General features: G+C 45.7%; 1 protein-coding gene across 2 annotated transcripts in view; it reads right to left on the reverse strand.

The window, feature by feature from the left end:
* Positions 1 to 2330: 2330 nt before the first annotated feature.
* The window catches only part of nbeaa (neurobeachin a), a 1012857-nt gene continuing 1001810 nt past the window's right edge, over positions 2331 to 13377 (reverse strand). For both annotated transcript variants that reach the window (XM_078545316.1, XM_078545315.1), the window contains one exon: positions 2331 to 3870. In XM_078545316.1, the coding sequence (XP_078401442.1) occupies positions 3780 to 3870 (91 nt within the window). In that variant the 3' untranslated portion in view covers positions 2331 to 3779. The remainder of the gene's footprint in view (positions 3871 to 13377) is intronic.

The raw sequence follows: 13377 nt of genomic DNA on the forward strand, positions 1-13377 counted from the left end.
CTGACCTATTTTGCTCCATCTGCTCCAACCATCCCCACCCTCTCAACATTATAAAATCCATCACATTTCTACCCCTTATCATCTCTGAAGAGGTCTTACGGACTTGAAACGTTAACTCTGTTTCTCTCTCCACAGATGCTGTCAGACCTGCTGAGTTTTTTTTTTAGCATTTTCTGTTTGTTATTGAAGCAAGTTTCATAATGTCCGACACAGTTATAGCAGAACTAAGAGCTTTCCAAAGGAGGAAAAACATCCAAATGACTCAACTGAACATTTGATGATAGCACAAAAAAATCTAAGACTAGTAGATACAAACAGATTTCAAATAAAAATATTTCCTGATAGGAAGCAACATCAAGCTATGACAAAAAAAGCTAATGAAAGTAATCTGAAACGATTATTTATGTGCAGGTTAGACAGGATTAAATCAAATGCCTCTGAGTTTACAATACGTAAAGCTTTTAAAGGGACTTTGTTAATCTTATGTTCCTCCATTGTCTTCTGATGCACATGGAAGGCAATGAAAAATAACTTCTTGTAGGTTGCAAGAAAACTGATTAAAGTGTTTTTTTTTTAATTCTTTCATGGGATGTAGGCATTGCTGGCTAGGTTAGCATTTGTTGCCCATCCCTAATTTCCCTTGAGAAGACGATGGTGAGCCATATTTTGCTGGGGCCTCAACTTTTTACAATTTACATAAATTACTTGGCTAAAGGAACAGATGGTATGGTTGCTAAATTTGCTGATGACACAAAGATAGGTAGGAAAGTAAGTTATGAAGAGGACATAAGGAGGCTACAAAAGGATATAGGTAGGTTGTGAGTAGGCAGAGACCTGGCAAATGGAGTATATTGTGGACAAATGTGAAATTGTCCATTTTGGCAGGAAGAATAAAAAAGTATTATCTAAATGGTGAGAGATCACACAGCTCTGATATTCAGAGGGATCTGGGTGTCCTAGTGCATGAATCACAAAAGGCTAGTGTGCAGGTACAGCAAGTAATTAGGAAAGCTAATAGAATGTACTAATTTATTGCAAGGGGAATTGAATAAAAAAGTAGGGAAGTTATGCTTCAGTTGTACAGGGCACTGGCGAGACCACATCTCGAGTACTGTGTACAATATTGCTCTCCTTATTTAAGGAAAGATGTAAATGCATTGGAAGCAGTTCAGAGAAGGTTTACTAGACCGTCAGAATGGGCGGGTTGTTCTATGAGGAAAAATTGTATAGGTTAGGCGTGTATCCACTGGAGTTTAGAAGAGTAAGAGGTGACTTGATCGAACCTTTAAGATCCTGAGGGGTCTTGACAGAGTGGATGTGGAGAGAATATTTCCTCTTGTAGGAGAATCTACAGCTAAGGGTCATGATTTAAAAATAAGGGATCACTCATTTAAGACAGAGATGAGGAGAAATATTTTCTCTCAGAGGGTTGAGTCTCTTTGGAACTCTCTTCCTCAAAAGGCAGTGGAAGCAGGTCTTTGAATATTTTTAAGGCAGAGTTAGAGAGATTCTTGATTGACAAGAGGATGAAAGGCTATCAGGGGTAGGCAGGAGGTTACAATAAGATCAGCCATGATCTTATTGAATGGCAAAGCAGGCTTGAAGGGCCGAGTGGTCTGCTCCTAGTTCATATTTTTGTATGTGGTATAGGTACACTTAATGATGTTATGGAGTTCCAAGATTTTGGTCCAGTGACAGTGTAGGAATGGGGAGATAGTTTCAAGTCAGGATGGTGTGTGACATGAAGGGGAATTTGCAGGTGGTGGTGTTCCCATGCATCTGCCCCCCTTGTCCTTCTGGATGGTAGAGGTCACAGGTTTGGAAGGTGCTGTTGAAGGAACCTTAGCGAGTTGTTGCCGTGCATCTTGCATATGGTGCACACTGCTGCCACTGTGCGTTGGTGGTGGCGAGAGTGAATGTTTATATTGGTGGATGGTCTGCTGATCAAGCGGGCTGCTTTGTCCTGGATGGTGTCAACCTTCTTAAGTGTTGTTGGAGCTGCACTCTTCCAGGCAAGTGTTTAGAAACTTCAAGAGAGAGGAAGGATTTCCTTTCCTTCAAATGCTCTGCTGAATTTCTTAATGACATCAGCATTGTTTTTTGTGACTTGCTGCAATTCAAACTTAATTAAAAAACCTGATCACCAAGAACTCTATTTGAATTTGGAGTTTTGCGATTTACTGCCAAGGGAAAAATTGACAAGCAATTACATTTATTAGAAAAGCATTTTCAATTAAATGAAAACATATTCTCATTTCTCTGCATTTGACAAGATTCATATAAGCTCCACAGGACACTATCTTGACAAAAGAATGAACAAAACAAATTAGTTCTTTGCATATTTTATTTTTTCAATTTTAATTTTGAACTGACACACATCTGGCATATTTTACATCTTTGCCATAAAACAGCGTTACAATAGCTCAAGGATTTTGTATATCCAAAATATTTCACTGTGATTTCCAGATGAAATGAAATTGTTTTCCATATGCTTATTCCCCCCTCCCAATTCTAGACTAAAAACTCATAATATTGCTCACACGTGATGTACAACTTAATTACGCAGTCAGACTTTCTTCATGGTTTTAATTGTTTAAATACAAACAACAAGTAAAGAACTTAGTGCTAAAATTCACTATTACAGTGTGGATGACAAATCAATAATCACAGCAATAAATAATGATATGTTTCTGGTGCAAAGTGCCAATACAAAGAATCCAATAATTATTTCTTAAATAAACAACTGCAAGTGGGTGTATTTTCCAAGAAAACTACATTCCTGTTTACATGCCTCTTAGCCCTACCAACACAGTATGTACATCTATGACTTTTGACAATACAGTCACCAAATATACAAAGAAGAAAACATGAAGTGATTTTATTAACCCCGTGTATGTGTTTAATTAGAATAATATGCCAGAAATATCTTTAACAGTGATTTTTGCTACAGTAAAAAAAAATGCAACGTACTCCTATTCTCGTGCCTACGAGGAAAGCTGAAAATGCAGTTTATAAGCTGGAGAGCCAAGATCTCACAATATTCACCTCATTAACTTTTACAGTGTACCGGAACCAAACTGCGTTTGTAAACTGACAGCACAAAACAGAATGGGGATCTCATTGCCACACTGTAAAATTAGATAGCCAAGTCAACTTTATCTTCAAAGCTATGTTAGTTATTTTGTACCAAATTCCTTCAGTTTTGTTTTTGGAAAAATTATCCTAAGGAACACTAGATTTACAGAACTGCATGGTGGAATTTCAAACTGGTTAAGAAACAGATGTTTTGGGTGTTTCATTTTCTATCAAAGGTATCATATTAAAGTAATACTTATGAAAAGTATTATATCACAGATTGGATACTGACTGAAAATAAAGAGGGATACAGTTTAAAAAAATCTTCTCTTAGCTTGAAGTATTACGAATAATAACTGGACACACTCTTCAGAAACTTTTCCCTGACACATTATCATCAAAATTACTTGGAAATATTAATTATTGAACATTGATTCATTTAGCTTACATTACTGAATCATAAGCTAATATGGCATTTCTTTGTTGTAGCTGGTGCTCAGTGGTAGGAAGAAAGAAAACAGCAGTTGTGATTGCTTTTACACATGAAGAATACAATGTACAACTATTGCCAGATGTAATGGAATGTATAACAGAGGTCAATGCAGAGGGCATTATGTTCCACCACTCATGCCTGGGCGTTCACTGCAGCACTTGTGCTCTCAGCTGGAACTGGCAATCACACTTCAGCCTTCCCTAAAATTGGTTTAGTATCTGTTCTGATGTTCATAATGCCACCGGTTGAAATCTATGTTAAAAGCTACGATACTGCCTGAAGCCATGCCTGTTATCAGTGTCCTGTAACAGAAATACAAAATAATGTTAGCTTCAATATTTGATCTTTGAAAATATTACTTTGCATAATGCAAACAGACAAGTTGGAAAAAATCTCAGGTAACCTGGCAACTTTAACTCAATTTCCTAGCTGAATTATGCATTTGAATCAAATATCCATAATAATTATTCTTAAATTAATTTTAAATGTATGATTTGTATAGTATTACTGTTAGAACAATGAATTTGTAACATAATTCCAAGATGGCTCAGCGTCATTTGTTATGCATAGCAATGTACAAAAAGGCTCTTTTGATAATTTGTCACTGGACTAGTAATCCCAAGGCACAGGCTAATGCTCTGGGGACATCGGTTCAAATCCCACCATGGCAGCTGATGGAATTTAAATCCGGACTAATAAATCTGCTATATGCAGCTAGTGGTGGTACATATCAATGATGGTGACCATGAAACTATCATTGATTGTCATAAAAACCCATCTGGTTCAATGATGCCCTTTAGGGAAAGAAATCTGCCATCCTTACCTGGTCTGGCCTACATACGACTCCAGACCCACAGTAACTGACTCTTAACTGCCCTCCGATATGGCCTAGCAAACCACTCGGTTCAAGGGCAATTACAGATGGGCAACCCTTGCCAGTGATGCCCACATCTCATGAAAGAATAAAGAAAAAATCACTTCCCTGTCCATTCACCGCGTTGCAGCAATCATGCATATGAACATACGAATTAGGAGAAGGGATAGGCCACTCGGCTCCTCAAGCCTGCTCCGCCATTCTGTAAGATCATGACTGATCTGATTTTAACCTCATATTCCTGCCTACCCCGATAACATTTCACCCTCATGCTTATCAAGAATCTATCTATCTCCGCCTTAAAAATATTCAAGGACTCTGCCTCAATCAATTTCAAAGTCTCACAACCCTCAGAGAAAAAAAATTTCCTCATCTCTGTCCTAAATGGGCAACCCCTTATTTTGAAACAGTGACTCTGAGTTCTAGATTCTCCCACAAGAGGAAATATCCTTTCCACATTCACCCTGTCAAGTCCCCTCAGGATCTAATAAGTTTCAATCAAGTCACCTCTTACTCTTCTAAACTCTAGCGACTACAAGCCTAACCTATTTTGGATCTGGTAATGTGTAATAAGGCAGATTTAATAAATGATCTCAGAATAAAAGATCCCCTAGAAAACAGTGACGGTAACATGGTAGGATTTACCATTCAGTTTGAGAGTGAGAAACTTGGGTCGGAAACAACTGCGCTAAGCTTAAATAAGGGGTAAACTTAAAGGAATGAGGGCAGAGCTGGCTGGAGTGGATTCCGAAAGGAGTTCAGCAGAAAAGATGGTTGTTGAACAATGGCAGACATTTAAGAAAATAGTTCATGACTCACATGTCAGATCTATCTCATATATATCCCAGTGAAGAAGAAGGATTCTAGGAAGGGGATAAGTCAACTAGGGTTAACCAAGGAAGTTAAGGATAGTATCAAGTTGAAAGAAAAACACAAAGTGGCAAAGATTAGTGGTAAGCCAGAGGAATGGGAAAGTTTTAAAAACTAACAAAAGATGACCAAAAAAAATAGAGGGAGAAAATAACCTTAGAGGGTAATCTAATATAAGTAATGTAAAAACGGACAGTAAGAGCTTCTTTAAATATAAGAAAAGGAAGAGAGAGGCCAAAATGAGCATACGCCCCTTAGAGAATGAGGCTGGTGAAATAATAATGGGGAACCAGGAAATGGTAGAGTCGTCGAATAAATACTTTGCATCAGTCTTCACGGTAGAAGACACTAACAGCATTCCAAAAATACTAAATATTCAAGGGGCAAATGGGGTGGGGGGAGAAAATAAATACAATAATTATCAATAGAGGAAAAGTACTTGGGAAACTAATGGGGCTAAAGGCTGATAAGTCCCCTGGGCCTGATGGGTTGCACCCTAGGATATTAAAGCAAGTAGCTACAAAGATAGCAGGCGAAATTTTCCCAGGATTGCACTAAATGTGGGGGCCGGCAGGTAAAATAGAGTCCTACCCACTGATGAAAATGGCAGGTTTTCATACTGTATCTTCCCGAGCCCGCCTCATTATATGTTCACTCCCGCAAAACACGCCGTTTCCAGGGTGGGCAGGCTCTCATTCGCGTGCTCAGCATCACCCCGCTGTTGCATTAAGCCAGCCGCCATCTTTAAAAGGCAGCCACCAGCAAAACGCTCATCGCCACCAGCTCACCACTGCTGCCTGGGAGACATGGCCAGCAAAAGCAAAAAGACCTCCCTCCCCCATCCTTCAACAATGGGTCCCTTGAGCGACTGCTGGATGCTGTGGAGGTCCGCCAGGGTGTGGTCTACCCCGGCTCTGGCCGCAAGATGGGTAGCAATGCCACCAACTCAGCTTGGGAGGCGGTGGTCAGCGTGAACACCCTGCAGAGGAGGACAGCCAACCAGTGCCACAAAAGGTTGAATGATCTCCTCCGTTCCGCCAGGGTAAGTTACTCTTTTCATCACTCCCAGCTCTCACACTCACAAACCCATCACACACCCACAGGGTCCTCACTCACTGCCAGTGCAAGGGACATCACCATTCACTTTTTCACACACACCGTCATTGTCCTCATCCTGTCCATGGGACCACTCACCACCCACACAGGCCAGGCATACTTATCATCTGGCCTGGCAGGCGTCCTGATACAGCCTTTCCAATCTCTATCCATGCTGGACAAACTGGCTCACAACAGGAGGGAAAGGTCACAGACAGGTGGAGGAATGCCGGAAATCAAAGTTCTGACACAATTTGAAAACAGAGCTATCTAGCTGGCCAGCGATGATTGGGATCGGTCCTGTGCTGACGATGAGGTCGGTGCTGCTCTACTAAGTGAGGATCCAGCAGTGCAACATCCATCAACCATGCAGTGAGAGATGTGTCCTCTTTCACAGACCACTTCCATGCACTAATTATCCCCCATTGCTTTCGCAGGCACATCTGCCAAACAACCGACAGGGTCCATGACCTAGGGTCTCCAATCAAGCTCTGAAGAAACCTCTGAAGGGGAATCTGAAAGCATCCTCCCTGAAGTCCTGTCACAGCACTCACCCACACCCTCCACCAGTGCAGAGACACATACCTCGGTGGGACCTAGCTTTAGAGTAGCCTCGGGATCACAATCTGGTAAGCACATTGCACTTTCTGATCCACAGTAGGTGGAGGCAGGGACTTCCCAGGCCCTCGGCACTCGGAGGATTGCTCGAAGCCAGAACGTTGTTGAGTCTGAGTCAGATGACAAAACTCTGGAATCGATCATGTCACAGTTGCTGGAGCTGCAAAGGCAAGCTAGGGAACAACAGGAAGGGATGTCCGCTGCACTCTTCAGATTGCAAGGCACGATGGAGGAATCCATCCGTCTTCAGGCTGAGGTGATAGCGCCGGCATTGCAACGCACTGAGGTCAACACTGGCAGGATGGCAGCTGCCATGGAGACCTTGATCCAGGACATCACTCCGGCACGGCTGCATGGGCTTAACTGCGTTGCTGATGCCATAGTTGGCTTCCAATAGTGTGTATGCGAGAGGGGTGCTGGGCAGCTCGATCTCACTCCAGCTACCCCCTCCGCTCACAGAGTCAGCCTTGGGCACCCATAGGGAGGAGGATCAGCAGGTGTATACTCTGGGGCCATCCACCCAAGTGACTCTGGGAGTGACCGGCCCCATCTGACTCCCCTCTTCCTGTGACCTCCGCAGATCCAGCTTCACAGGCCGAGGAGGGTGCCACTGCCACACAGCAGGACCCCAAAAGCAGGCCGGGCCCGCCAAGCCTCGGCCCTCCAGAGGATGCTCGCCCAAGTCATCACAGACAAGGTGTCACAGTCAGCAGGCTGCCTTCACCTCTGCTGTGGATGTCCGGGGAGCACCTAGACGTAGTGGCAGGGTTAGGAAAGTTAGATAAAAGTAGTTACACAGCCTGGCCACAGGTGTTGATCACTTGTACACACTGTTCACGATTGTCAATAAACTCCTAAGAATGTCACCCTGCCTGTGGCTCCTTGTTCTGATGAGCAGTGTTCTTGTCACTCAGATGTGAAACCTTTCTGCACAAGATAAAAGGCAGGTGTCTCAGTCCAGAGTCTCTTACCTGTGCTCTGTGTGCCCTTCAGACCACAGTGAGGCTCCAGCCTCACACTCCCTGGAAACATTACTGATGCCTGCACCTCGGTGGTGCTGATCATTGCTGCCAGAATATAGTGGGCAAGTGCCACAGAGTTCTGTCATTCCCTCTATGTGCTCTCAGCAGCTTTAAGGTGGGGCTGTCCCCCATCACACCAGAATCTGCGACCAATGATGCTGTGCACCAGTTCCTGAAGGGCTGAGGTGCTGAAGGCGAACACAGCATCAGATGCGTCTAAAGTCTCATGGCTGCATCTCTGAGATGGCCCTGATCATGGAGCGCAAGCGAGCTGCCCTCGGCCTGACATTCTCAGAGGCTATATGAAGATCTATGGCGTGTCCTCGCTGCATGTTGTCATTATCCTCCAGCAATTGAGCGACTATTGGGGCCTCCACTCCATCTCCATGACAGGAGCATTCTCACAGAGAGTATTGGCACTGCAATAAGCCAGACTGGAGTCAAACGTTCACAACTGTGATGTGAGGATCTATGGGGACACCTTACTGCATGTCGTCATCATCCTCCACAAATCTGGCAGCTATGAGGGCCTTCCAAGTGTGTTTGCCTCATCTAGCCAGTGCGAGAGCCTCATCCCCGTCATCATCACCACCATGAACCCCCTCACCCTCATCCACGTCAGCAGCGTCCTCATCGGAGGAGACGTGCAGCTCCTCTATCTCCTCCTCAGTCAGCTCCTCACCCCGTTGCAGCGCCAGGTTGTAAAGGGCATAGCAGATGATGACGATGCGTGACACCCTCTGCGGACTGTATTGCAGGGCTCCACCTGACCAGTCCAGGCACCAGAACTGCATCCTCAGCATCCCAATGGTCTGCTCCACCAAGTTGCGAGCTGCTGCATGAGCTTCATTATAGCATCACTCTGCTGCAGTCTGAGGCCGCCGCACAGGTGTCATTAGCCACGGACTCTGTGGGTAGCCCTTGTCCCCAAGGAGCCAACCCTGCAGCCTCTGTGGACCCTGGAAGACTGCAGGGATCTGTGAGTGACTCAGGATGTAGGTGTCGTGCACAATCTCTGGAAACCGTGCACATACCTGCAGGAAGCGTTTCTGGTGGTCGCATACCAGCTGCACGTTCAGTGACTGGAAGTCCTTGTGGTTGATGAAGTCCACTGAGTGTAGCGATGGAGACCTGAGCACCACATGAGTGCAGTCAATCACACCCTGCACCTGTGGGAATCCCGAGATCAGGGCGAATCCAATGGCCCTTGCATCCTGGCTGTCCCGGTCTCGGGCGAAATGCACAAAGTTGTGCGCCATGGGGAACATGGCATCTGTGACCTCATGGATGCATTTGTGGGTGGTGGATTGTGAAATCCCACAGAAGTCACCCTGTGGAGCCTTGAAAGGAGTCATTGGCACAGAAATTGAGTGCCATGGATACTTTCACAGCCACTGGCAGTGGATGCCCTCCATGTCCCCTTGGAACCAATCCTGCAGTAAGTGGCAGATGTGAGCCACCAGCAGTCATCAGCGACACTGGTTCTCAGTCATCTGTAGGAATGGCAGGCAGCGTCTATAGACCCTGGGTGTTGCTAGGCGCCGACCAGCCACGGCTTGCTGTTGCTCCTGGGCAGCACGTGCGGGAGCCCCTGCTGTCCCTTCTTCATGGCCACACATTAGGGACACCTGTATAAACTGACCACGCCTCTGCAACTAAGACAGATCAGGCACAGCCACAGTGATATGATTGGGGTCAGGCTCCTAGACTGCCCGCCCATGCAAGCAACGCGGAGGCACCAAAGGGCTGCTCCTGCCTTTGTGTGGCCAGGTGCCTCAGTCGCTCTCTCCTCTATCTTCTATGGTCTCTGTAGGCCATCAGGCATGCAGTTAGGTCACCAGGATCCATGATCCTGATGTGGTCCTCCTGCAGCATGAAAGAGAGAGAGAGTGACGTGGTAATCATGGTTGTACTTAGTACCTTTCTTGGCCCTCTGTGACTGCCCCTTAATGCATCCCAGAGAGTGCTGGTCACTGCTTGGATGGCCAGAGATGAGTGCGCTGCATGGCTGCCCTGTCAACATGTGACTTGGGGGACACTCGTCCAAACCAGGGTGCTGAGATTGCAAGGGGCTGTGGGCGCCTCCAGCAGTGACTGCTACATGGCCAGGTTGGCGAGGAGATTGTACAACGTGTGCAGTCCAATTGCTCCGTGGTAGAATAAAGTGGTGGCAGGCTCAAAGTCTGTGCTGGCGGGTGTGGGGTAAGGTATGGAGCGTTTGGTGGCCCTTTGGTGCCTCCGCGTTGCTTGCATGGGCGGGCAGTCTAGGAGCCTGACCCCAATCATATCACTGTGGCTGCGCCTGATCTGTCTTAGTTGCAGAGGCATGGTCAGTTTATACAGGTGTCCCTATTGCATGGCCACTTCCCTCACTTAGGCTGCCCCTACCTCGATTGCCTGTGCGCAGGATGCAGCGCCAGGGCAGCACTTGACCCCCCCCCCTCCCTCCTCAGCAGTCGCCTCCGATGCTGGCTAGCACTTGCCCCCAGACACCACCACCCTCAGCAGTCACCTCAGAGGCTGGTCAGCACTTGCCCCCGGACACCCCCACTCTCAGCAGTTGCCTGTGGGGCCAGGCATCAGTTTGCCTGCCCCCCACCGTGCCCCTGAGGCCTGTAAACAACGGGTGAGCTGTGGAGAACACTGCTGCTCACTTACCTCAGTCCCCCCAAAGTGAAGGTCGCCAAGTGCACGTTGCCTGTGTGCTGTTGTGAAACACGTCGGCATGCTTTCCCGCCGACATGGAAGGACGATACGACAGGGTTCCAAGAACCTGGCGGGATGGCCTTTTAATTATATGCTCATGTATTACAATTAGCTCCCCACCAACTGATGGCAGGAAACACGGCCCGCTGCCGGTGGGCTGAGCAGAAGACCGCGACCTGCCTTCATGCCATCGTGAAGTGGGACCTTATGAGGAGAGGTTGAGTAAGTTGGGCCTGTACTCATTGGAGTTTAGAAGAATGAGAGACGACCTTATTGAAACATATAAGATTCTTAGGGGGCTTGACAGGGTAAATGCTGAGAGGTTGTTTCCCCTTGTGGGAGAGTCTAGGACCAGAGGGCATAATCTCAGAGTAAGGGGTCACTCATTTAAGACAGAGATGAGGAGGAATTTCTTCTCTCAGTGTAGTCAATCTGTGAAATTCTTTACCACAGAGGGCTCTAGAAGCTGGGTCATCAAGTATATTCAAGGCTGAGATAGACAGGTTTTTAATTAGTAAGGGAATCAAGGGTTATGGGGAAAAGGCAGGAAAGTGGAATTGAGGATTATCAGATCAGCCATGATCTTATTGAATGGAGAAGCAGACTCGATGGGCCGAATGGCCTACTTCTGCTCCTATGTCTTATGGTCTAGCCTGTCCAGTCTTCCCTCACAAGGTAACCCGCCCATTCCAGGTATTAATCTAGTGAACCTTCTCTGAACTGCTTCTAATGCATTTACATATTTCCTTAAATAAGGAAACCAATACTGTACACAGCACTCCACATGTGATCTCACCAATGCCCTGTAGAACTGACGCATAACCTCACTACTCATGTATTCAATTCCCCTTGCAAAAAATAACAACATTCTAATAGCTTTGCTAATTATTTGCTGCATACTAACCTTTTGTGATTTGTGCACTAGGACACCCAGAGCCCTCTGAATCTCAGAGTTCTTTTAGGTAACATGCCTCTTTTTCATTTGTCCTGCCAAATCCTCCTCAAATTTTCCTACATTATACTCCATTGCCAGATCTTTGCCCATTCACCTAATCTGTCTACATCATTTTGTAGCCTCCTTATGTCCTCTTCACAACTTACTTTCCTACCTACCTTTGTGCCATCAGCAAATTTAGCAAACCTGCCATCGGTCCTTTCATTCAAATCATTTATATATTTTATAAAGAGTTGAGGCTCCTGCACTGATCCCTATGGCACACCACTCGTCACATCTTGCCCAACCAGAAAATGAGCCATTTGTGCTTACGCTATGCTTCCATGCAGTGTTTGCCAATACCTTTATTGGACTGTAGCCTTCAACTCCGGCTGCACATACTGGGCCATAACTTCCGAGTTCTGGAGCTCCGAGTTAAGGACTGCACAGAAATTGCCCAGGAAGTTCAAACTTTGATGGGCAATTGCCCTGCATTGAGAACCATCTGATAATGTGATTTAAATCACAAACATTGGATGGTTCTGACTGTCTTATAGTAATAGTTGCCCAGAAACAGTTAGAAGAATTAAAACCACTTCTAGCTTCTGAGTAACTATAACACTGACCCACCCCATGGAACTCCCTCCAGCCCCCCCGAACATCCATGGGACTCTCCCCAGCCCCCCACTACTCCTCCTCCGAGCCCCACCCCCCCACCCCACCCTGGCCTCCCACAGGACTCCACTACCGCCCCAACTACCCTTTCCCCCAGGCCCGACTCCCTTCCCCCGTCACCCCAGGCCCGAGTACCAACTCCCAACCCACCTAGACCCAACTCTCGACTCACCCCCTGCCCAATTCCCAACCCTCTCCATCCAGACCCGACTACCAACACCACCCCGTCCAGGTTCAATTCCCAACACCCAAAGCCTCCCCAATGTTCCCTCTAATGGTAAGCTGCAGCCCTTTAAGAAATACTACCTCATCCAATTTTACACTGCCAACAATATGACAAGCTTTCCTTATTCTCGTATTATATTTCAAATTAGGGGGAAGAGCCCCTCATTGCAAAATTGATTGTGCCTTGCCTCCTACATTGCTATCATTAGTAAACATGGAAAAACATACTTTTTGCAAAATTGAGGTTTATTTGTTGTTGATTCTGTAATATATAGCAAATGAAATGGATACGGAATATCTCCTCTACCTTTCCTTAAAAATCCTAACTTTCTCTATGCTGAACATATGCAACTAATTGTGTACCAGTAAGATGTACAGAGAAGGTCCCAGATTTGACTTCTCAACTGTGTTAGCTGTGCAAGAGTCATGGGCTATGATATGCTTCATTCTTGACTCAGAAGAGGTGCAGACATCAATAAGGACATGACTGAATACAGTTGTGTTGCTCCTCAAAAACGCAAAAAGTCTCCTGACACATCAAGATGGAAACTGGATCGCGGCTAGTGTCTAGAAAACTGCATACGAGCTTGAGTCACTGTTTTCATGAGAGGAAAAATAAGGGGGATCTTGAAAATGGTGGGGTGAGACGACCACACACTGTTTCACACTGCATGCCAAAATATGTGCAGTAGTAATCAAAATGGCTTTACATCCTTAAAATCTGGGGCTTGAAATGAAGGTACTCCAATAATCATAGGCAACTTTAATCTTCATATAGATTGGGCAAATC

Source organism: Cetorhinus maximus, chromosome 7, assembly GCF_964194155.1.
Source record: "Cetorhinus maximus chromosome 7, sCetMax3.hap1.1, whole genome shotgun sequence".
Taxonomy (NCBI): domain Eukaryota; kingdom Metazoa; phylum Chordata; class Chondrichthyes; order Lamniformes; family Cetorhinidae; genus Cetorhinus; species Cetorhinus maximus.